The 26,973-nt window shown below is 40.4% G+C and overlaps 1 protein-coding gene across 6 annotated transcripts in view; it reads right to left on the minus strand.

Annotated features, from left to right (window-relative positions):
• Positions 1-21,873: 21,873 nt before the first annotated feature.
• Positions 21,874-26,973, minus strand: part of NRF1 (nuclear respiratory factor 1) — a 79,181-nt gene continuing 74,081 nt past the window's right edge. For all 6 annotated transcript variants that reach the window (XM_040413446.1, XM_040413443.1, XM_040413442.1 and 3 more), the window contains one exon: positions 21,874-22,704. In XM_040413446.1, the coding sequence (XP_040269380.1) occupies positions 22,541-22,704 (164 nt within the window). In that variant the 3' untranslated portion in view covers positions 21,874-22,540. The remainder of the gene's footprint in view (positions 22,705-26,973) is intronic.

Below are 26,973 nucleotides of genomic sequence, written 5' to 3' on the forward strand. Positions count from 1 at the left end.
CCATGCTGTTGCCGGTTGATGCCTTCACGATCCATCATCGCTGGACAGAAGGTTTTGCTGCTTGTTACCCAATTTCCCATTCACTGAATGGTGGTGGGGGTGACTTCACACGTGAAAGATTTTGTTGCAGACATTTTATGCAACTGAATATCAGTTCCAGTCACCTTCTTGCAGAAATACATGTACATGCCACCAAAACAACCCCATTCAGATAAACAGAATTGATTTTCAATTGCAGATATTTCTGCAACAATATCTGTCACGTGTGAAAGCACCCTAAGGTAATCCTCAATTCTTTGCTACTTTTGTGACTGTAAGGAAAGAAGCCATATGTATAACCATATGGATCATATAAAAAGGGCACCACAGCAGTTGCACGTGCACTTTGGTCCAGATTTACCAAGATCGCTGTATGATGCCTAAGCAGGCATTTAAATTATGACGAGCCACAGGCGCCAGACTGAAATCCTAGGCAGCTTGTAGCCATAAAGTCATTGCCCTGGCAAGGGCAGTGTAAAAACACAAGTTGCGACTACAAAAGTAGCAATGGCATTTAAAAACTTGCAAAACTTGGTTTTGCAGCTTTTTAACACCAAAAAAACTGGCATAGGGGGAATGATAAACTTCCCCTCTTTATGATTATTGTATTACATCTTGCTAGATATGTGATCACAGACTTTCTTATAGACATCAGATCTATACCCATTTTTTTCCCCCTTCTTTACTGTGCTTGGTCTCATAAGTAACTGTATTGTCCTAGTGCTGTTCATAAAGTACATGCTTTCAAAGAAGTTCAGAGAAAAATGCATTATAAAAGGCTTACTTTTTCTTTCAAATTGTGCACGCCCTCCCTTTGAATTCTAAATCATTAAGGTTCTACTTAGCACTCAAAATAAACACCATAAAATAGGAAGCTTTAATGTAAACTGCTACCCACACATTGCTCATCTGCTTGTCTTAAGCCCTGTCTTCCGCTGTGTGACTCACAGGTATTTTAGGTGCAGGAGCGGATGACATAATGTCTTAATTCTTAGAAGTCAAGTTAATAACTACAACGCTGCTTCTCTCATCTGTGGTGAATATATATATATACATACAGGTGAAACGCGAAATTTTTTTATATTGTGCAAAGTTAATTTATTTCAGTAATGCAACTTAAAAGGTGAAACTAACATATGAGATAGACTCATTACATGCATGTATGCATATATTTGGTATAAGTTGGATGACTATGGCTTACAGCTTATGAAACCCCAAAGTCACAATTTTGAGGTACCCTTTGCTCATGGGATTTGGATAAATTAGATGACTAGAGTGTGACACTTTGAGCCTAGAATATTGAACCTTTTCACAAAATTCTAATTTTAAGTTGCATTACTGAAATAAATGAACGTTTGCACGATATTCTAATTTTTCGAGTTTCACCTGTGTGTGTGTGTGTATATATATATATATATATATATATATATATATATATATATACATACATTTGATCATGGATAAATCTGTTATATTCTTTAAAATCTTAGTCTTAGAGCCAGACAGGAAAAGGTAGCATGCAGCATTTTTCTGTCCAGTGCCATTTTACAACTGATGCATCGGATGACTATGAATGATTCCATAGGAAACTATAGGATCAGTTTTAGCTTTGTTTCCCTCTGTCGTCTTCTGTAACTGCCTGGAGGGAAACTGAGCCGAATCACCAGACATGTGTGGAGCGGGTGTAAAAGAACATAACTGTCTTGCACAAAGCTGGGCTGGGACCTCCTTAAATTACTGAAATGAAGTGGAACACGTTGACTGAACCTATACATCACATTTGTTTCGTTGTGCCATTTTCAGAAGCATAATCTGCAATGAAATTGTGCAGCAAAGATTCTACATGTAAATGGGGTTTTAACAAACAGCTAGAGTATTAAAAAATTTACATGCCGCAAATTTTCAGATCCATAGTAAGTCAAGAATCCCTGCAGATTTCTGCCATTGCAATGTTGTGGGTATTATATATAGCTAAGTCCACATGTAACTCAAATCTTGACCTTAATTGGTCTAAATCAGGAGCAAAATAAGATAAATATGCAATTACAAAGTCTTGTTACATCTATCAGTTCTGTATGTAAAGTGTAAGATGAACATCCACTTGAATCTTCTTCCTCCTTCTCACTGTTTTTGAATGCAGTAGAATGACAATTTTATGGATATTTGGAAGGCAGGCAAAGATCTTCAAAGATGGGTTTCACCCAAAATATATTTTTTGACATTTATTTTCAATAAAGTTAAAGTTTTTTTTCTTACTTAAAGTGGTTGTCCAGGAACCAATGCTGTTCAAGGAGCTGAGCATAGTGTAAGAATTAAAAAAAACCTGATCAGATCACACTGGATCCAGCATTGAGCTCCCATCTCTGCAGCTTCTGGTTCACATGTGACCAGAAGTGTGCATCACAGCTGCCAGGCAATCAGTGGCCTCAAGCAACTTCTACACTATCTTCAAAAATGGTACACAATTAAACATATTGGGGGTAATTTACTAAGATAAATGTGGCAGAATTTTGTCTTAAACCCTTAATGTCACAGCCTAGTTTGGTACTTAAAAAAGTATTATGGTTATATTAAGAGCCCCCATCCCCAGGATAAGGGAAAATTATTAGATTGGTGGGGGTCCTACCACTGGCACCTCCACCGATCACAAGAACGGGGCCCCTTAACCCCTGGAGCCCCTAAACAAAACGGAGTGGCTGGTTGGGGCGTGAATTCGGCCGCTCAATTTATTTCTATTTAAGTTCTGGAGCAAGACAAGTACAGCACTCCAGCAAGTCCAATGGAGATGAATGAAGCATTTCAGAGGGGTTCCACAGGGTACAGGTGCCTGTTCTTGTGATAGGTGGGGGCCCCAGCGGTAGGACCCCCCACACCACCACTGATCTTATAGTTAAAGGGGTATTCACATCACAGACAATGGGGGCATATCGCTAAGATATGACCCCATTGTCTGATAGGTGCAGGTCCCACCTCTGGGACCCGCACCTACAACGAGAAAGGAGTGGCGAGAGTTGTGGCTGGAGGACCTCGGGTTTCCCAGGGTCTGACCACCACCAATTGCTGCTCCCATACAAGTGAATGGGAGCGCACCATGCATGCGCAGTCCCCACTCCTATTCATTTCTATGGGGCCGACGGAAATAGCCGAGCCAGAGGTTGGACCCTCACCTATCAGACAATGGGGGCATATCCTAGCGATATGCCCCCATTGTCTGTGATGGAAATACCACTTTAATATAACCGGAATACCCCTTTATGGCATGATTTTTGTTGCTTTTTGATCTCTGCATTTAAATATTTTTATTTTTTCCATCAACATAGCCGTATAAGTACTTGTGTTATGCGGGGAAAGTTGTATTTTTATTGGCATCCTCTGTGGATAAATTAGGGCAATAAATTAAAAAAAAATTTGGGCGCAAGAGTGTGAAAAAACAACACAATTCTGTTTTTAGGGTTTCAATGTTCAGTAATGGCATTTTTACTTTATCCTGAGGGTCAGTAGGATTATACTAAATGTGGATGCTTTTAAAATTTTTATTTTTTTAAATTAAAATGCTCCTTAAAAAAATAGCTTTTTGTCATTGTATTCTGATGCCCATAACCTTTTTTCACTTTTCTGACGAAGGAGCTGAGTTTTCTTGCGGGTTAAGCTATAGTTTTTACTGACACCATTTTGGGATACATTGGACCTTCTAATCCTCTTCAATTAGTTTGGGGAGGAGATGCACATGTCAAAATCTTGGAACAGTGTATGCCATTCATTAGATGGGGTAAAGTTACACACATGTGTCTAAAGATGCTCCAAATGTACCATTCAGCCTAAACCACCTTGATAAATTTGGCATATCTTTAGACTGCTTGATCTAATGTGATGCAGTCTAAATATTACATTAGGTCGCTTCTATTGTTAATACATTTAAGCTCTGGTTAAATGTTCCACATCCAAGTGTGTGTGTATTTTTTATTTATTTTTTACATTTTTTTTCTCTTATGCAACTCAAGTAAAACCATAGCATAGCACAAATTAATTCACTGCAGTAGTAAACTATGGTAACACAGGCAGGAGAATGTATCTGGTCTCGAGCAGGAGATATGATTAGTGTTTCTTGTTGGGTAGATAATCATACTGTCATGCCTATTTTGGAAGTTCTTGTGATGAACCCATTAAACATTCATTGGTATCAGGGTGTCGCTCTCAGATCATGCTCCCTCCCTGCCACGCTTGTGGTGCACATTACTTAGCTTTGTTCCTCGGCTATTTAAACCCCACTCTGGATTAAACAAGAGTTGTACAATGAGCAGAAGGTGGAAGCCAGCAGGTGGGCCTGACCCTCTCATTTAATAGCGATTACTGAAGATTAAAGTCACCATTCATCTGTTGACAAGAGGACTCCCCACCCCCTTCCTCCTCTTTAAACTAGCATGTTGAAGCACATTGTATAATAACATAGATGAAGAAGGTGCAACAATAGCTGAAATGTAAAACTGCTGTACGTGCATAACCCCATGCAAGAAATGTAAAATCGGGGGATAATCATCAATCAGTAAAGTAACTCATTTCTTTTTTTTTAAGTCATCTCTATGAACATGGTGAATCCATAATATCAAGTCATAATAGCTGGAAAGTATGTCCAAAAAACAAACAAGGAGGGAAATCCACCCCAATGTCTCTTGACGTTTCTGAAGAACAAAGATTATAGGGATGAATAGACCATGTCGTGTGCTAAAAGGATAGGAGATAGAAGGACAATCATAGAGGTTTCACCACTGGAAATAAAAGGGGCACACAGTAACCAGCGCTTTATTCAATCAAGAGAATCACATTCTCGGGATCACTGGTGGTTCCATTGATCATAAATTTAAACTATACTGTAGTCTAAAGGGGTATGTTATGTATTGTTTCTGATATATTTATTATACTCACTTATATAGCGCTACTATATTCCTCAGCGCTTTACAGACATTAGCATTAAGCTGTCTCCAATGGGGCTCACAATCTAACGTATATGATTTCTAAATTATTCTAGATTCCCGTTCTACTGTTCTTTATTGTTTGGCACATCTCCAGCTGTAAACAGTGGCTGTGCTGGTTTTTGGTGCTGCGGCACGCTTTTATGACGTCATGACTAGCCAAAGCCACCCTTCCATTTGGCATTGCATGCTCTGGTGCCTCATTGTACTGCACTGACTCCATGGAAGCGTCCTGTGCTTGACCAGTCTACTCCTGCTCAGCTTTTTCAGTCTCATGTCATTATTTGCACTGGTATGTGCCAGACCTATCACCAGTTTTATGCTATCCTATCTGAGGGCAGGATATAGTACTTGAACTTACCCAGCCGTTTTGCTAAAATGTGCATTGAACAGTAAAGTTGAGCGAAGTGAGCTTCAGATGCTACATCGGAAGTTGCTTCGTTCAAAACTTCGGAATAATACTGTACGGAGATCCGTCTCTGTACAGTATTAGAATGTATGGGCTCCGATGAGCCGAAGTTAGTTATTTGCGAAGTCGTGCTTGACTTTGTTGAATAATTTCGTTAGTTGATGGAAAACCACTTTGCAACTTGAAACTGAACTCAGCTTTGGTTCCGAGGTACTAGTCTGAACTGAAGCCAAGTTCGGTTTCAAACCTTAAAGTGGTTTTCCACTTTAAAAATCAACTACCGAAGTTCTTCAACAAAGTCTGCACGACTTCGCTAATAACTTACTTCAGCTCATTGGAGCCCATACATTCTAATACTTTATGGAGACGGATCTCCGCACAGTATTATTCCGAAGTTTTGAACGAAGCAACTTCGGATGTAGCATCCAAAGCTCGCTTCGCTCAACTCTATTGAACAGCTCCAGTGCATGCCGAGTGCTGGAGTTAATACACCATGTGCGGTCTCATATTCATGAGGCCCAGGCTCTCCTGTCACCCCTTGCAGCAGGAAGAGAGCTGTCAAGCAGTGGCAGTGGGGAGAGACGGGAGCCCATGAACACGAGGATGCATGCTGTTCGGGCTGGGTGACTATGGTAAAAAAATCAATTGTAATCTCAATTATTTTTTATTGCTAAAACATGCCCAAAACGCTAATAAATCCACCATTTTCTTTATGTAAATAGCCAACATATATTAATATATTTTAGACAACTTTACAGGTTTGCTATGGGCAGCACAGCTTTCCTTCTGGACAGTTTCATAAATCTCCCCCTCCCGGTATTTCTGCACTTGCAGCTGGATCATGGGTATCAGATTTATGGCCCTGTAATTACAGACAGCAGGCAGCTAAGGGCCGGGGCAGGATGGCACAGCACACACCATGTAGCTGTTTATTAGGTGTTCTGGTCAAGAAAGAAGAGTTACTTTGGATTGTGCAGGCATAAGGTAAGATGGAGCTCCATGCTGCTGCCTCTTCACAGCATTGTGGCCAAACCATGCCCCCAATGACTCATCCTGATGTGGGCAGGAGGAATAGAAAATGTGGAATCGCCCTCCTGCCAGAAACATGACGGCCACCTTTTTAACTAGTTGTACTGCAAAATTGAATTTGGCAATTATGCATCACCAGCCACAAACCGAGCAAATTAATGGAATTTATTTGATTATTCACTTAGCGCTAGGCTGGAGCTCTTCAATACAGATATTACCATAACGGCTGGGTCAATTCAAGATAGGCTAGTGTACAAAGCCTCTTAGGACATCCACTCTGCATATTTTTATGCATGATTTATTTAAGCATAGAAGGGATCATGCATTTTATCTTCACAATGAAAAGATTGTCTAGGTATTTTTTTTTGGGGGGGGGGGGGGGGGGAGTACAAATTCTAGAACGTACATTATTTTTTATCACGGCCACATACGGATTGCTTCATTTGGAATTTAGATTACAAGTCCCAATGATAACAAGTACCAAAGTGAGCGCTGCAGAATATGTACTATATGTTGTATTTAAATTAATAAATAGATGCCCATAATTTCTCCATTGAGACTCCATGGGACCACACATTCCTTGGTCTCCACAATGCTCTGGGGTCCTTGGCATGTTGCTTTTAGTCAGTAACTTGACTGTTTGATCCTATATGTACACGTATCACTGTCCATGAAATTTGTCCATAAACAAGACTCCAGAGAGACTGAATTATACGAGTATGGAGAAGAAACCGGACATACAGTATCAAAGGGTCAAATTACAAATCTTGTAAATACTGTACATACACTGGTCCTCCTGTGTAAAAAATAGATAATGGCCATCAACACACTTTCTTCTTAGCCAGCAATAGTTTAAACATTAAACGTTCATTGAGATATTTATATAGATTTTTTTTTTTTATAGGAACTGTAAAATTTTCATGATATGGTTAAGGGCTCATGCACACGAACGTAATTTCTTTCCGCTTCCGTTCCAGGGTTTTTCGGACCGTATGCGGAACCATTCACTTCAATGGGTCCGCAAAAAACTACGGAAGGTACTCCGTGTGCATTCCGTTTCCGTTCCGCAAAAAAGTAGTGCATGTCCTATTATTGTCCGCAAATCATGGTCTGAGGCTCCATTCAAGTCAATGAGTCTGCAAAATATAGGGAACGCACACGGAACAAATCCGTATGTCAGCCGTATTTCATCTGTATTTTGCGGATCCATACTGTAGAAATGCTATGCCCAGCCCATATTACTCATGTGTTTGGTGATTAATAAGCTACTGTTTCCGTTTCCAATCCGCAAAAAACGGATCGCATATGGAAACCATATGGATATGTTTTGTGGAATAACTCAATGGAAGAGGACTTAAATCAGAGGAAAAAAAAACACCTCAGATACGGAACAACGGATCCGTGAAAAACAGACCGCAAAACAACGGTCGTGTGCATGAGCCCTAATAGTAGTAAAGTCTGTCTTCAAAATAGTAATTTTGATTACAAGTATACATAAATAATAAATATGGATGTTGGGATTTATATAAAATGCACAAGGGAACCCACAACTCAAAACTGGTAACTGTTTCAAAAGCACAATTTTTGACCACAGAAAACAGTAATGCCTTATTTGTGGGAATAATAACCATAAAACTCCTCGAAACTGATAGTGTTGTGATAAATAAATGGATAAAAGTCATGTATAGGAGTGCTTCAATAACCTTGAGTGATCTCATGAGACTGTACACTGCTCTCTGATTAAATTTATGGGGTTTTCCAGGATTTAACAATTGGGGACCTATTCTTAGGATGTCATCAATATGAGATTGGTGAGGATTGACATAGGAGTGAGAACTAGGGATGAACAAATTGACTTCGGATGAAACATCCAAAGTCGATTTGCATAAAACTCTGTTCCAATACTGTATGGAGCAGGAGCTCCGTACAGTATTAGAATGTATTATAAGAAGTTATTAATTCGCAAAGTCTCGGGTTAGGTTCCAAATGGTACCTTCATCCGAATTCGATTCGCTCATCCCTAGTGAGAACTACACAATGCTATCTAATGTTTAGTGGACAGACCTGATTACTACAGCACTCCTCCCATTCACTTCAATGGGGGTGCAAGGTGACACCCACTGATCTTATACTGATGTCCTATCCTATGGGTCGGTCATCAATTGTGAAATCCTGAAGAACCCCTCTAATGGACTGCAACCAAGTATCCTTATTTTAGAACTTAAAGCATAAAGCTGCAGAACACATACAGGCGCAGCTCAATAAATTTGAATATCATTGAAAACTTAATTTATTTCAGTAATTCAATTTAAAACGTTAAACTAATACATTATTTAGATGTATTACACACAGAGTGATCTATTTCAAGGGTTTATTTCTTTTAATATTGATGATTATGGCTTACAGCTAATGAAAATCCAAAAAATCTAAATCAGATTCCACCTTTCATTTTCCAAAGGAGTTGTCAAAATTGAAAGGTGGAATCTGATTGGTTGCTATGGGCAACTAAGCCAGTTCTACTTTACACCAGTTAACAGATAAACGACCCCAAGTATCAATGAAAATTATAATATTATACTGTATAAGACCAATACTTGGTCGGGGCTTCTTTTGCAGGAACTACTGCATCAATGGACTCTATACTGACAGGGAGTGTTCCACAGGATTGGCGCATATCAAATGTGGTGCCAATATTCAAAAAGGGTCCAAAAACCAGAAACTATAGGCCGGTAAGTCTAACACCTGTCGTGGGTAAACTGTTTGAAGGTTTTCTAAGAGATGCTATCTTGGAGCACCTCAATGAAAATAAGCAAATAACGCCATATCAGCATGGTTTTATGAGGGATCGGTCATTTCAAACTAATTTATTCAGTTTCTATGAGGAGGTAAGTTCTAGACTTGACAGCGGCAAATCAATGGATGTCGTATATCTGGACTTGTCCAAAGCATTTGACATTGTACCGCATAAAAGGTTAGTATATAAAATTATAATGCTCGGACTGGGAGAAAACGTCTGTATGTGGGTAAGTAACTGGCTCAATGATAGAAAACAGAGGGTGGTTATTAATGGTACACACTCAGATTGGGTCACTGTCACTAGTGGGGTACCTCAGGGGTCAGTATTGGGCCCTATTCTCTTCAATATATTTATTAATGATCTTGTAGAAGGCTTGCATAGTAAAATATAAATTTTTGCAGATGACACTAAACTGTGTGAAGTTATTAACACGGAAGAGGACAGTATACTGTATATATATACTATAGAGGACAGTATACTACTACAGAGGGATCTGGATAGATTGGAGGCTTGGGCAGATAAGTGGCAGATGAGGTTTAACACGGACAAATGTAAGGTTATGCACATGGCAAGGAATAATGCAAGTCACCAGTACATACTAAATAGTAAAACACTGGGTAACACTGACATGGAAAAGGACCTAGGAATTTTAGCGAACAGCAAACTAAGCTTTAGAAACCAGTGTCACGCAGCTGCTGCCAAGGCCAATAAGATAATGGGTTGCATCAAAAGGGGCATAGATGCCGGTGATGAGAACATAGTCCTACCACTTTACAAATCACTAGTCAGACCACACATGGAGGACTGTGTACAGTTCTGGGCTCCTGTGAACAAGCAGAAATAGCAGAGCTGGAGTGGGTTCAGAGGACGGCAACTAAAGTAATAACTGAAAGGGATGGACTACAGTACCCTGAAAGATTATCGAAATTAGAGTTATTCACTTTAGAAAAAAGATGACTGAGGAGAGATCTAATAACTATGTATAAATATATCAGGGGTCAGTACAGAGATTTCTCCCATCATCTATTTATCCCCAGGACTGTGACAGTGACGAGGGGACATCCTCTGCGTCTGGAGGAAAGAAGGTTTGTACACAAACAGAGTGTGGCGAAACCAACCTCGCCACTGGGTTTCGGAGGGGCCTGGCTACCAGCCTCTTGCCTCAGGATTATGACCATACTAACTTTAAAGGAGCAGACAGACCGGCCGCACAGCTTAAATCTGTCTTTGCAATTGTATTTTGTTATGTGAGGGTACCCAGATAGCTAATTTTATTGTATTTGTGTATTCTGAGTGCCATTCACCTAATGATATGCACTCAGACTTGAGCTATGTGGGAATATGTTAAATGTCTGTGTTTGCTGTGGGGGTGTGACATTGTGTGTTTGGGTGGTGATTTCTGTTCTGTTGTCCCCACATGTGTATTGGCGATTTCCCTTTGTCTTGAGAGATAATTGAATTGCTCCTCGGGTGTCTCCAGGGCAGAGAGGAGGAAACCATGATGCATTGTGGGGATGTGTTGTGTCTGTGTATCCTGAGTGCTACATATCTGTCCTGTGTCACAGTCTTCCTTCTGGTCCCCTAGGGGCATGTACACCAGATGGGGACCTGCATAAATACGGGCAGGTAGCCCTCAATAAAGTGTTCCTGCTCTCTGGTTTTAGGAGAGGTTCACCCACTGGAGCCTGGAGCCTTGTCGTAGGTCCAGGGTGGGTAGGAGACGGTGAGACCTCAACCAAGCTTCGGCGGTTCGTGGGGTCTGCAGTGCGTACGGTGTCAAGTGGAGTGCTTGGAGTCCTCGGAAAGCACTAGGAGCATCTATCAACGGAGGTACCCGGTCGGGGTACTAGGAGATCCGTTACATTTGGTGGCAGCAGTGGGATGGCGTCCTAGTGTGGTTATTAAACGAGGTACTAGCACTTTTGGCAATGTGGGCAGGTGCCAAGTCCTGCTGGACAATGAAATCAGCATCTCCAAAAAACGTGTCAGTATAGGGAAGCATGAAGTACTCCAAAATTTCCTGGTAGATAATTGCACTGACTTCGGACTTGATATAGCACAGTGTACCAACACCAGCAGATGACATCGCTTCCCAGACCATCACTGACTGTGGAAACTTCATACTGGACCTCAAGCAACTTGGATTTTGTGGCTCCACTCTTCCTCCAGACTCTGGGACCTTGATTTCCAAATGAAATACAAAATTTACTTTCACCTGAAAACAGAACTTTGTAAAACAGCAACAGTCCAATACTTTTTTTTTTTTTTCCTTAGCCCAGGTAAGACGCTTCTGATGTTGTCTCTGGGTCATGAGTGGCTTGGCACAAGAAATGTGACAATTGTAGCTCATGTCCTGGATTTGTCTGTGTGTGGTGGCTTTTGAAGCACTGACTCCAGCCACACTCCACTCCTTGTGAATCTCCCCCAAATTCTTGAACAATCCTATCAAGGCTGCAGTTATCCCTGCTGTGTGTGCACCTCTTTCTACCACAATTTTTACAATTCACTAAAATTTCCTTTAATATGCTTGAATACAGCATTCTTTGAACAGCCAGCTTCTTTTGTGGCTTACTCTACTTGTGGAGGCTGTTAATGACCGTCTCCTGAACAACTATTAAGTCAGCAGTCTTCCCCATGATTGTGTCGCCTACTGAACCAGACTGCGGGTCATTTAAAGGTGTTTTGATTAGATGTGTGACATCAAGAGTCTATAATATTCAACTTTTTTACAATATTGTATATTTCTGAGATACTGCCCTTTGGGTTTTTATTAGCTGTAAGCCATAATCATCAACATTAAAAAATAAAAAACTTGAAATATATCACTGTGTGTAATGAATCTATATAGAGTTTCACTCTTTGGATTAAATTACTGAAATAAATCAACTTTTTTTAAATAATATTCTAATTTATTGATAAGTACCTGTATACTGAGTAGACTTCTGCATAAAGAAGCAGGTGGCTCATCTCAGTAGGATAACCCTTGGACATGAGCCTGTTGTGCATAAGGGAAAATATGGCCCCGAGAATACACAACCATAAAAACTATCCTTAAACTTTTTTATGCTTCAATATGTTTTTTTGTTTTGAAAAAATATTTTAAAAGAACTTTATAAACAGGGTACACTATAGTATATACACACAAATATTATTTATATATACATATGTATATACACACACACACTGGATAATGATTTTGTAAATTCAGATCTCCTATGTTCATAATACAGGATTACTAAGAAATGTAAAATAAAGAAGAAAACAAATAAAGATCACAATCAGCTGCCATAAGTAGGGATGAGCGAATCGACTTCGGATGAAACATCCGAAGTCGATTCACATAAAACTTTGTTCTAATACTGTACAGTACAAACAAGGTGTGTGATACCAGACTAACATAAACGTATACTTAAAAAAGCATACAGCAAAAGTTAAGCACCATTCAATTTCAAATTGATGATAAATGATAAAATTACATTTGCTCAGGTTTAGCTTTCTACAACCATTGAATCCCATGTATATCCTTATGCCGAGGTGCTGCCTGTTGTAGATGTATGTGGGTTTCTCCAGCACATGAAGTTTCCTGAGGCTTCAGGGCCAAGCAGAGAACCATGTATGTAACCTCTACACATGTAGGTCTGTCAACACTTAACGTTTCTGTTCATTGGCTGGCTGCAGCAGGTGAATAATTCTCCTCTCCATATCACCTGCCAAAAGGTGCAAACAATGCTTTATATTCTTATGTGGACTAGCAGCTGAGAAAACATCACATCGCTTTTACTTAAATCCTTATTTGTGACATATCACTTGTAAGAACGCATTTTAAAAGGAAATAGCAAAATTATAATGGGTTAGAGCATGTTCACATCATGTCACGACGCTACAATTGGTGTATACACAGGGAAAAGCTCCCATCATATACACCAGATGTATGCATAGCACTCCATTCACCTGATAGCAGTCAAAAGCGGGTCCTTTGACTTCCATTGGGTCGATTCTTTTCACTTCTGTGGGATTTAGAAGAACAGCCTAGCAAGTGTGCATGCTGAGAGTTGTAGTTTCACAACAGCTGGAGTGCCAAAAGGTTGCTGATCCATGCGTTTCTATACAGTGGCATATCGTAAGAAACAAAAATACAGCAAAGCATATTTTTTTTTACAGTGCGAGCCAATGGCAGACTGTGGCCCAGATTTACTAATCCTAAAGATATCATAAGCTTACAGTGTGCTTGAAAGTTTTTGAACCCTTCAGAATTTTCTGCATAAATTTGACCTAAAACTACAGAATTTTATACACTTTCTAAAAGTGGATAAAGATAACCAAATCAAATATATAGGCCAAAAATATCAGAATTGGTCATTTATTTATTGAAGAAAATGATCTGTCTGTAACTGGCAAAAGTATGTGAACCTTTGCTTTCAGTATCTGGTCAGATCCCCTTGTGCAGCAATAATTGCAACTAAACATTTCTGGTAATTGTTGATTAATCCAGCATATCGGCCTGGAGGAATTCTATCCCATTACTCCATAAAAAACACTTCAACTTATGTTGGTGGTTTCCTCCCATGAACTGCTCGCTTCAGGTCTTTCCACAACATTTCTATTTGATTAAAGTCAGGATTTTGACTTGACCATTTAAAAACTTTAATTTCTTTTTTCTTTAATCATGCTTTGGTAGAATGACTAATGTGCTTAGGGTTGTTGTCTTGATGCATGACCCATGTTCTCCTGAGATTCATGTCATAGACAGATGTCCTGATGTTTTCCTTTAGAATTTGCTGGTATAATTCAGAATAATTGTTCCATCAATGATGTCCGGGCTCAGATGCAGCAAAACAGGCCCAAACCAGGATATTGCCACTATTGTGTTTCACAGATGGGATGTTTTTATGCTGGAAAACTGTGTTTTCCTTTCTCCAAATATAACGCATTTAATTAACCTGCATTGTTGCAGTAACCGACTGACTTGTCCAGGTGATCTTTAGCAAATTGCAGATGAGCAGCAACGTACTTTATGGAGAGCAGTAGACTCATGAACGTTAACTAACGTCAGAAAAGCCTTTGGTTTCCTTAAGACTACCTTCGTGACCTTGTGGACAATTACACGCCTTGCTCTTGGCATGATTCCAGCATTTATGCACAGTATCTGACTGTGGATTGGTGGAGTCCAAACTGTTTAGAGATTTTTTTTTTTAAATCTTTTCTACCATCGACAACTCTTCCTAGATCCTCAGAAATCTTCTTTGTTAGTGCCATGATACACTTCTACAAATATACACAGTCGAGTCACATTATTACGGCTATTATTATTGCTGTCTGCACACATATCCCTCGTTGCTGTGACGGGTAAGACTGGCAATTTATCAAAGTTGCAAAAAAGGAGGAGCTCACCACTAAAATGACCCAGGGGCTACTTGGCATGTCAAACAATTCAGCAAACTCTACTGCGCATTGGGTTCCAATGCAGATAGATGGTCACTGCGTCTCTAACCAAGTTGCATCGGCAGAAAAGGCTTCAATTTTCACTGCAGTATTGGAATTGGACCTCTGCTGATTGGCAAAGGGTTGTCTTCTCCAATGAATCACATTTTCTGCTTCATCAAACGGATGGACATTGTTGTGTCAGGTGAGAAAGATCAGAGAACAAACACCCTGCAACCATTGCTGGAAGAACACAAGCTGTTGGTGAAAGCATTAAAGTCTTGGAAATATTTTGATGTCATTCTCTGGCCCACTCATCCATGTGGAAGGCACTCTCAACCAATTTGGGTATGAATCCAACCTTGCAGATCACGTACACCAATACATGTTGATTGTCTACCCTAGGGTGGATGGGATCTTCCAGCAAGACCATGTGACATTGCTAGAAATGTCTGACATTGGTTGGAAGAGCCAAGACTTCAAAGTACTATACTGGACCCCTAATTCCCCAAACTTGAAGCAATCGAGCATCTGTGGTACCATCCCAATCATGTTTACTCAATAGATCCTCCCAAACACATCTTCCAAGAGCTGTGGGATGCTCTGCAGTGACAACCTACCAGGACCTTACTTAAGCACTCCCAGCCCACAGCAGTTACTCTGGATATTACCTGGTGGCCATAGTAATGTGACTCGAGACTGTATATTATTGTGTTGTGAAGATCAGACTTTTATAGATCCCTAGTCTTTAAATAAAACATGTCACCAGTCACCCAATTGACTAAAAACACCTAATTTCACATTCAAATTATCTGCTAATCCTAACGGTTCACATACTTTTGCCACTCCCAGACACAGGATATTGGATCATTTTCTTCAATAATCAAGTGTAATATTTTGACTCATTTGTTTGTGTTCTTTATATTTATCTAATCTGATGCAGTTTCAAGCCAAATTTATGTAGAAATATAAAAAATTCTGAAGGATTCACAAACACCTTTGTGCAGAAGTGTGTGGAGGTGTTTTAAAATCTGTGGGTAATAAATAAAAGACACAAACATGTTAAACAATTTATTTGCTCAATGTCGCTCACACAGAGCATATAACGCAAGTCAATGTACACTGCTCAAATTCATTGCCATTTTGAAGGAAAATTGGGTTCTGGTAACAAAAACATAAGTTATCTGGAATCAAACACAGATATAAAATAAAATGTTGTACAAGCTATAGGCCTATGTATAAAGGTTTCCCTAGATAACATATATTTCATGAAGCAAAGAAAGACACAGACCATATGGGTGACAATATACACATCTAAGAGTGCTGAAGTATCCTTCATCCCCTGGGAGTAAAAAACTCAAATATGCAGTAACTTCTGGAGTTAGGAGAGGTACCCACAATGGGAGAAAAGGGAAACCTGGGATGAAGAGTTCCCCCAAACCCGTTCAGTACAGCACTCACACAAGCATGATGATTGAATGTGCCACAATGAAAAATTTGGGATGTATAGTACAACAAATGAAAATCTAGCATATCTGTTATTTGGAATTTATTATTTTATAGCTGAAAAATATTTTGTTGCTACATGGAATCTACCATCAAGCTGCTGCGGTCAGATGTTAAACTGAGTCTTTGATACTCTGTGTGCATAATGGTGCCTCCCAAGAGTATGAAATATGCATTAAACAGGACCTTTCATGGGATTATGCAATACAAACGGATATGTTTACCACATAGTGCTGCCCCTACAGATGGCAGTTTTTTTTTTTTCAAAAATACCCGTACCGCCACTGTGCCACCCGCTTGCATCACCAGGGGCCACACAATCTGGTAAGCATACTAGTTTATAAACACATAATCCCATGAAAGGTCCTCTGTAACTAGAGTATTAAGGGCACGGCCACACGGTCATGTTTCCGGATGCAGTTTTGGAAGGCAAAATCAGCAGATCATAAAAAGAGCGAAAGTATAAAGGACAGATATGGCTTCTCCTCCAGAAACCTGACTGTGTGAGAGTATCCCAAGTATGTTGGTGCTTATGTACACCCAATGCAAGTATTAAAGCAACTCTCTGGCTCAAGGGGAAAAAAAAAAATATATATACATTAAGGCCTCTTGCACATGAACGTATTTTCTTTACATTTTTTAGTTTCCGTATGTCCGTTCCGCATAAAAATAGTACATGTCCTACTATTGTCCGCATTACGGACAAGGATAGTACTATTCTATTAGGGGCCAGCTGTTCCGTTTCGCAAAATAATACATACAGTCGTGTGCAAGAGGCCTTACTGGGGAACGAATAGAACGCTTACATGGTGCCCTCCTTTTCATTTTGCAGCTGCAGATGTGCCAATTCCTGAACGCCTCTTCTGTCATCCAAAATGGCTGTACTGCTTCTCAGCCTGATACACACTGTGTATTAGGTGATCCAAGATACTTCCTGCCGCTCTTGGATCGGCCAGCACTACTCACATGAAGAGTGTTGGGCAATCCGAGAGTAGGGCTGAACAAGCAGGGCGTGTCTTGGACAATCAAATGCACAGCATGCATCAGAGTCTGAGAAGCGGTGCAGCCATCTTGGATGACAGAAGAGGATTAAGTGGATCGGCAGCTGAAAAGATAAAAGGTGGGCACTATGTAAGTGTTCTGTTCAGTCCCCAGTATTGGTTTTCATGAAATAGAGGGTTATTTTAAGAATTACTATGATGGTGGTATTGCTAATGGAGTATGGTTTTCCAGGGTAATCATATTAGCTGCAAAAATATCTGTTAACTTTAACCTGCTTGTTGACAGTTTCACATAAAAATCTACTATTTTCTAAGGTGTTTGACTTTACATCTGATAGCGAAGTGAATGTACATCAAATGGCAGAGCTTCACTTTCAGATTTCTTTTAACCACCATCCTAAAAAAACAAAACAAAACAAAAAAAAAAAAACAATCATTGGGGAGTAAAACATTTTAGAATTATACCATTATATTCACAATGTATTTACAATATAAAAACAAACATAAGGTTTATTCACGGAGCTTTGCAGATACTTCATCGTTGGGCCCTTACATTGAGATATTTCAACCTGCGTCACATTTTGCAAACCCGAAAAAGCGACTAACCTGTCCTCATCAAAATACACAATGATTGCTATCAACACCAACATATGGGTTTTATTTCATGATTAAATATTTGTGGGTGACCTGAAGACTTAACTTTTAATACATCAGTAAAATAATATACCCAAAAGGAAGCGGAAGGCCGCCCGCCAGGCCAATGAAACGCGCCAGACAGAGTGGTACTGGGACATAGCTATATACTGCTTGATTTTCTGTGCATAATTACATGTCTATGCTTGGGCAGGACATTATATACCTGCGTATTTGCTTTATGTAGCTATATCTTTGTGTTTCCTTTTATTGTGCCAGGTGTCAGTTCCTCCGCTTGTTCCTTTTCCCAGCCGAAGCTGGGCAGTCAATTGGCGCGGCATAGGGATATTAAGGGTTACACTAGGCGGAAGGAGACACGCAGTGGGATCACCCTGTTTAGGGTGAGCTTGTTTATCCCCAGCGTAGAGGATCACTAGAGGAGGGCTTACTAGGAGGAAGAGAGCCAGTTTTCCCTTCCCCTCTCTATCCCCCCTGGCACTAAAATAGCAATACTGTATTTATTCACCATTGAGTGACTCGTTATAAGTGTGTTGCACCCTGGCGGGCGGCCTTCCGCTTCCTTTTGGGTATATTATTTTAATGATGTATTAAAAGTTAAGTCTTAATTGAGGTCACCCACTAATTCAGTTTTTCTTGTATTTATAATTGGGTACCCATTTGTTGGTTATTAAGAGTGACCATTATCTCCCCATGGTTATTTAAATATTTAAAACAAATGACGTAGAAAGCTAAAAACACAATAGAAATGGAAAATCAGGTAACCTCCAAGCTAAAAGAAAAACAAAAAAAAAAAACCTTAAGGCTACTTCACACCTGCGTTAGGTGCGGATCTGTTTGCATTGCCATGAACAAAAAATAAATAAATTATATATATTTTTTGTTCTTTGTTCATGATAAAGTCAATGGGAGGCGGATCCGTTTTCAATTGCACCATATTGTGTCAGTGAAAACGGATCCGTCCCCATTGACTTACATTGTAAGTCAGGACGGATCCGTTTGGCTCCGCATCGTCAGGCGGACATCAAAACGAATGGAGGCTGAATGGAGCCAAACTAAGGCATTCTGAACGGATCCTTATCCATTCAGAATGCATTGGGGCTGAAGTGATCCGTTTTGGGGCCCTGAAACGGATCTCCCAAGCGGACCCAGAAACGCCAGAGTGAAAGTAGCCTTAACTGCAAAGCAGTTGCTGGAAGAGTGCCAAGAAGAAAAACGACAGTACTGCTGCAAATATCTTTGGCATGATGATATTTTTAGTTATAGGATAACATACAAAATGACAAGAACATTCGTCCGGCCGTCATGAAAAGCATCCACTTGAAATGAAGACAAGTAGATTATGAAATTAATGGATTAAAGTGTATTCATTACCACAAGAGATGAGCGAATTTCACATTTTGAAATTCGTTTGGTGGTAAAAGCAGAATTGTGTTATGGATTCCGTTACCACGGACCATAACTCTGTTCTATGACGGCATTCCGTTATTCATTCCGTCATAATAGAAGTCTATGGGCTGCATAATGGATCCAACCCGTTTCTGTTATGGAGGAGAGGACTCCAGCATAAAGGGACAGATCTGTTATGCAGGCCATAGACTTCTATTATGACGGAATGAATGACGGAATGAATAACTGAATGCCTCTAAAGGCATTCCGTCATAGAACAGTTATGGTCTGTGGTAACGGAATCCGTAACGCAATTCTGCTTTTACCACCAAACGAATTTCATAACATGAAATTCGCTCATCCCTAATTACCACTACCACCATAGAAGCACAGCATTGAGCCCCATGCACACGACTATTTATGGTCTGCATCCGATTTACAAAAAATGAGGACAGGATGCCATTTGCTGTCCACATAATGTGTCCGTTCTGCAAAAAAATATGAAACATATCCTATTCTTGTCTGTCTTGTGGACAAGAGGCATTTTAAACATAGGGTGGGACATACGGAATGGGAAAATGCTGGATGCTCATGGCGGGTATCTATGTTTTCGGATGCGCGATTTGCAGAATGCTAAACAGATACGGTTATGTGCATGAGGCCTCTGCACACTGCTTAGGCCCAGGCAAGTAGTGTTTTTTGTGCCTTTTATGCTGTTCTCAGCAGAACTGTGGTAACTCCAGGTAAGACCTCAAAGGTGGCAGCATTTTAACCACAAATTCCAGCCCAAGTCTAATGACCCAAACTAACAGCATCATAGGGATCTATGACACCAAGTTCAGCTCACTAAACCACCAGTCAGGCCAGGATTTACGACTAATATAGACACTAACATGCGCCCGCATTACGGCTGTCTGAAGGACTACTAATGCTGAACACACAGTGTGGAGAGAGTGCGGCTGAGATTAAAAACCATGCTGATTTGTAGTAACACTGCATGCCAGCACAGTTTTCAGCTTTATCGTGTGCACATAGCTTGAGTCTTTAATTTAACAGATTTGGCAAAAAAAAATTAAAACTCTTCAGCTGTTCTGTGGAATTTGATCGTCTGCCATAGTCTACCACTCCACTTTTCCCTTCCACTGGTATTACCAAATCTCTCCAAGTGAGAAGCTCTTAAAGGGCTTGCGTCTAGTTCAGCACTCTAGAACTGTAAAACTACAGCTCCCAGCATGCACACTTGCTCAGCTGTTCTTAAAGCTACCAGAAGTGAATGGAGTATTCAGTAAAGCCAGAGTACAGAGGTTGCTGATCTCTGTTCCAGTGGGTAAGCTGCTGGCTCACTTAGCATCACTGCATTGAACATTTAATGGGACTGTCTTGCAATATACCACCAATGTCCAATAGGCCAGGGACAAATCTATGGCAATCGACAGAACAAAGTGGCAGTGATGCTAAGATAACACTGTGCTACTTTGTTTTCGGGCAGCCACTGGCTGCTGAAATGCCCCCAATGTCTAACCTATAAATCAGCGTAAAAGGAAACCTTGGAATTGCGCTGCAATCTATGTGCAGTAAGGTATAGAGCAGGAAACACTGAACAGATTGAAATATACCTGTATGGGTATAAGATTTGGTATAACTTGTATTTTTTCAATTAAATCTCTGCTCTTTCTGTGCTTAGGAGTGCTATGCATAGACTGGGACTTCTTGAGATAGCCGAGTGGTTCTACTCCGTGGTTACTCACCTTTCCTGTACAAGTGAGCATGGAGACAGCTGTCAATCACTGAAGCTTTTCCAATAAAACTATATATATCTGTTCAGTTTCCCCTGCCCTAGAACATGGAGCTGGCAGATTATACCGCATGTCCAATGTGACAGGTTCCCTTGAATGGTATTTATCAGAGTCCTATGACAGATGTATTTGCTTTCTGGAGACTGAGGGGAATTTCTCATTCCTCCATGCCAGTTTTTGATAAAAAAAATAAATAAATAAAAAGCAAACCTCATGTCCAGGACTTTTAAATACCACTGCGACTAATTTTAGTTGCATATGGCGTTTCTACGCCACCCTCACCACCTTCCCATACAGGGGTGTGATGAGGGTGGGAGGAGGGTAGGGCCAGTGGGCATGACACATTTATCTTCTTTTATGTCACCTGCCATCGATCTCAGTTTAGACACACGAAGTGACGTAGGATGCGCCTAATTTATGACTAAGCCTGCGCCTTGTCATACATTAAGTGCATCCTCCAGCAGCACAGGGAGTATAAAGACCGGTGTGCCACACGCCAATCTTGATAAATCTCCCAGAGTGTGTAAGAGTCTTGTTTAAGGCAGGTTAAGCTTTCAGCTATATAAAAATATTCCACTTGTACATTATAAGATACATTTTAAAATAACTAAACTGTTAAACCCTGTAGATACACTATAAATGTCCTATGTCAATTCATGTATGGCAAATAAACATCTAAAAGTAAAACAAAAGGAACCATGAGTATCAAATGAGCAGCAGCGATGGCACAGGATTAATAGTAATAGACTATCACAAAAATGCTAGAACATACATGGGGACACATTACAAAGTGTGAGTGGAGTAAACACAAAGGTGAGAATGCTTGGGGTTAATTGTTTCCTGCCCAAAAGAGTTTTTTTTTTTTTCCAGAGTATACACATGCATCTGCTTATCCCAAGCACCAATGAAGGACAACGCTTAGGCAAGTTCCAGAACCTCCTTCCATAGAGTCAAAACATTATTATTAAGATGCTTTGGGAAAGTCCTGGATTTGTGAAGGTTGTAATGTTGTAGGGACCATTATGAATAATTTTTGCAGAACTCTCTATCCCAAGATTAGGTAAACCAGTGCCGCCACATTCTTTAACTACAAGTACCAGAAGTAAGCGGAGAACAGTGGGATTCCTCTTTTTAGAAATCATCATCATTAATAATCCAACAACGGGGCACAATAAAACCAGTAAAGTCTTCGATTCCAAAGTAGTCCATCATACCAATGGTAGGAAACAGTCAGTTAAGAACCAAGGTAAACAGTCATCAAGGCGATCCTCCACAGTGCACTGCTTGCCCAATGTAACCTGAAGGTGTTAAATACACATACGCTTGATGCTTCTTTTATTGAAATAAATTAAACGAGGAAAAAAAACAGACTATTACATGGTCAAGCACTTTCCATGGATGAGAAAAATAAATTGGGGCAGGGGTCCAAGCAATGGCAGGTTCTGCAGAAGTCTCTAAAACCACTCTGTTCATAACATTGGGAACAAGAGTGAGACGGGAAATTACATCAAAAATCTTCTTTGGCGAGAACGTCACTGTTCTAAAGTAACCACTTCTACTGCCTGCCCATCCACCGTGACAGTAGAATCCGATATCCTTGCAGTGACTGGGGCCATGGCAACTTGCACTGGTCCATTACCCTGCGTGAGGCTCGTGACCACCGTCTGGTACATACTGACTGGTATCTGTACTAGTCCTGTAATGGAAAAGAACATTAATTTATTGATACAGAGTTAGTTCCCAGTTACAAGGTTGAAAGAATGTCTAAGCTTAACCCATACAAGAGGTTATCAGTTAACCTAATGCGACCCTCCTGTTCAAGCAGATATGTCAGCTGCAAATCTGACAGTTCCCAAACCCCTCTTCTGCCATCCACGATGGCCATACCGCTAATTAACTCTAGGCATTTGATAGTCCAAGACACTTCCTGCTGCCTTTGTATTGGCCAGCACTGCTCACGTGAATAGTACTTGCCAAACCAAGAGGAAAAGTAGAAAGCGTCTAGAGTGACTGTGTGCACCAGATAGTCGGAGAAGCTGTGGCGGATTTTCAACTAAAAAGATGAAAAGGAAATCAACCTGTAAGTACTCAGTTCGTTCCTCAGTTCATTTCAATACCCATGGGACTGGTTATGTTTGAAAGCTGGCAGCATTAGCACAACAGAAGCAGGAGATATCACTGTCAACAACCAAGTCAGGAATAAACCGGGGGGGGGGGGGGCGTTGGGGGAATGCTTTTACTTTCACTTTCAGCTGTATTCACTGCATTCCGATTTCTAACAGTGATATCTTCCCATGTACTGAAGATAAGATGCTGTGATTTTGGTATTGTTTGAAAGCTTGGAATGTCAGCTTTCAAACAATACAAAGCCCATATCTCTAGATCAGGCATCCTCAAACTGCGGCCCTCCAGCTGTTGCAAAACTACAACTCCCAGCATGCCTGAACAGCCTACAGGAATCGGCCTACAGCAGGGCATTGTGGGAGTTGTAGTTTTACAACAGCTGGAGGGCCGCAGTTTGAGGATGCCTGCTCTAGATCCATAGATATGAGCAGCTAAAGTAGCTGCCCCCTTCCCTTCAGTCTGGAGGAGGAGGGGGGCAGTTGGGGAGCTGTCTGCAGGTGGAAAGGAAAAATAATAAAAATATATAGAAATTGGTCATTATTATCATTGTAGTGACCAACAGATAGATAGATACTCTGATCTCTATGTCTCTCTAGGCCATGAAATCTATCTGGGTTGTATTTCAGATTCATGTATCGATATGGGATTCATCTGAGAGCTATGCATATGATATCTATCAGAAATAGAGTTGCCAATTACAAATGCCTTATTCAGAAATACCAGCTACTGGGAGTCAGTCTCAATGATGTCACTACTGATGACAGGTGTTCTTTTTACACTAAGCCAGATAAAAGAACTGCCAAACTGGCTTATAACCCATTCACAAGTGGTTATCCTAGTGTATAGGATATGACCTACACTGATTGTTACACACCATCGATCCTAATAGGATTTTGATTAAGACGGTTCTAATCATTGATGCACACACATACCTAAATGAATGAAAAATACAAGTAAAACAAGCTAAAAAAAATACAAAAGAAAAATCACATTTATTGTTACATTGACATTTTAATAACTGCTGTTTGCTCTGTAGCTGTAACAATCAGACACAGTTAGAGGCAGATAACATTTTAGATTATAATCACAGTATTGGCACCAAGGAACTAATTAATACTACTGTAATATAAATAAATGATTGTCACTCTCTCCAGAATCACACTGGGACATATAGGTAAAAATATAAACTTTATTCTATAATGTCCGCCCAAAGAAAGGCTGATTACATTATAATAAAGACACATTAAAATGTATTCAATTAAAAATAGAGACTGGAATATAATAAATAAAATTAAAAATAAAAACAATATTAGTGAGGGAATCACAAAAAGTGCATATAAGTAATGTGGAACTTGTAGTGCACCACAAATAAGGATAATCCAATGTGTAATGTGGATGATCCAACAGTCAGTCATAGGAATAGTCCCCAAATATTGAGATATATATTCATCAATTGGTCCCTTAATAACAATCAACAATATTGATGTAACAATATCCGTTCTTGTGACATTTTTGTAATAAAATGAGATGTATATTATAGGCTATAAAGTTATATTGTACTAGCAGTGAAGCGGATTTGTGCCAGAAATCCCTTCTTAATGTTCACTTATTTGGAACCTGAGAATTATCACGGCTGATGCTGTGGCTTCAGTAATTAATGTACATATAACGTCTGTTTTCCCCTTTTTATGCACATGGGTGTATACCCACTAACTTACGATTAGATGCTGACGGATCTGAATCTCATGCCGGCCATGGCGTCCCATGTGTTGCTCGGCTTAGAGCGATCTTACTTCAGGTATAGTGTCTGTTTGGTTGCGTGCACTGGGTGATGATGATATGAGCTGAGTGCCGTAATGATTGTAGATCATGCAGCGCAGACGCTGGTAAGTAAAGTCCTCTCGTGCTTTCAGCTGAGAAAGTTGCGGAGCGCTGCATTTCACTTTTAATTTTCAGGTCCTTCGCTGCAGAGTCAATATTGGGGGGTCTTCCTGCACCAAACACGTTTCGGGATCCTCGAATGGTCCCTTCCTTAGTGGTCAGTGTTTTAGCTTTTTTGACCACTGAGGAAGGGACCAGTCGAGGGTCCCGAAGCCGGATGTTTTCATCCACGCGATGGGGAGATGCAGCGGCGGCCGTGCAGGTGTCAGAAGCGCAGTGGGTGCAGAGGTTGTATAACATAAGTATAACCTCTGTCAGGGGCCGGGCATATGGGGAGGCATTTTAGGGGTCGGATAACCCCTTTAATCACAATACAGCATGGTCCTGCATTTTGGTACCAAATATAGTATATCTAAATATAAAGATAAATTTTATAGGAATGTGCTGCCTGATATCTTTATTGAAGACAGCGGGGGACATTTACTAGTGAAAATGTGGCATCATCAGATGTGGAGCGCAAGCACTGGAAGGGTTAATAACACCAATGTCACCGAAGTGAGCACACACAGATGGGTGATAATCGCCTGCGTGAGAGTTCAAGCACTGGAGGGAAGTGTAGAGAGGTTGAAGATGGGAGAAGCAGGCCTCAATTCTAATGGGAGTGGCTGGGCTCCAATGACCAAGGGTACTGCCCCTTGGACTCTTCAGCTCATTTGCATATTGGAATAAAGATCTTATTTGTGGGAAACTAGGATCGATATATACCAACCAAAAGATATGTCTGGGATACTGTCAATGTGATATACAGCAAACCAGGGGCCATTTATAATGTAAAAAGATGGTGACAGACTCCCTTTAAGACGTACCAAAAAATGCACCAAAATTTTGGCACTGGATTCTGGTGTAAAGTGAGCCTACTAATAGGTGGTTTAAGCAGAGTAGACAGTCTAATGGAGTGCAAAAGTTATCAACCAGCACCAGCCACTGTGATAAATCATGCCCTTTTTGAGATTGTCAAAGTTTACACTTAGTTTAGTATTATACAGTATTAGTAAGTCTGTCCTACTGTGTTTATTAAAGTGGTTTTCCGAGACTTTTATATGGATGACCTATCCTGTGGATAGGTCATCAGTATCTGATTGGTGGGGGTCTGACACCTGAGCCCTCACCAATCAGCTGTTTGAAAAGACATTGGCACTCACAGTAGCGTCAAAGCTTTCTATGAAGAAAATAAGGCTGAGCTGCGATACCAAGCAAATGCAATGTACAGCACTGTGCTTGGTTTGCTGAGAGAAGGACGTGTTGCTACTGCGAGCACAGGTGACTTCTCAAACAGCTGATCAACAGGGGTCCTGGGAGTTGGACTTCCACCAATCACATACTGACGACCAGCCCAGAGGATAGGTCATCAGTATAGAACTCTAGGAAAACCCCTTTAACCACCTAAATGTTTTGCCCGAGACCAGCTCGGTCAGAAGGGGAAGTAGGGCAGCTTTAACTGCTCATATCTCTTGATTAGTAGCAGCTAGAGATATGGGGCTGGTTATGTTCTAAAGCTGGCAGCATTAGCACAACAGAAGCAGGAGATATCACTGTTAGAAATCAAGTCTGAAATAAACAGGGTAAAAAACAGTTTTTACTTTCACTGTCAGCTGTATTCACTGCATCCCGACTTCTAACAGTGATATCTTCCCATGTAATGAAGTGAATGTCAGTCTTCAAACAATACAAAACCCATATCTTTAGATCCATAGATATGAGCAGCTAAAGTAGCTGCCCCCCTCCCCTTCAGTCTGGAAGAGGAGGGGGCAGCTGGGGAACTCACAGCCTGCAGGAGGAAAGGAAAAAAATAAATTATATAGAAATGTGTCATCATCATTGTAGTGAACCACATAATAAAGTTATGTTATTTATACCACACAGTGAACGCAGTAAATTAATTCCACAAAACAATGTAAAG

The sequence above is a fragment of the Bufo bufo genome, chromosome 1 (assembly GCF_905171765.1).
Source record: "Bufo bufo chromosome 1, aBufBuf1.1, whole genome shotgun sequence".
Taxonomy (NCBI): domain Eukaryota; kingdom Metazoa; phylum Chordata; class Amphibia; order Anura; family Bufonidae; genus Bufo; species Bufo bufo.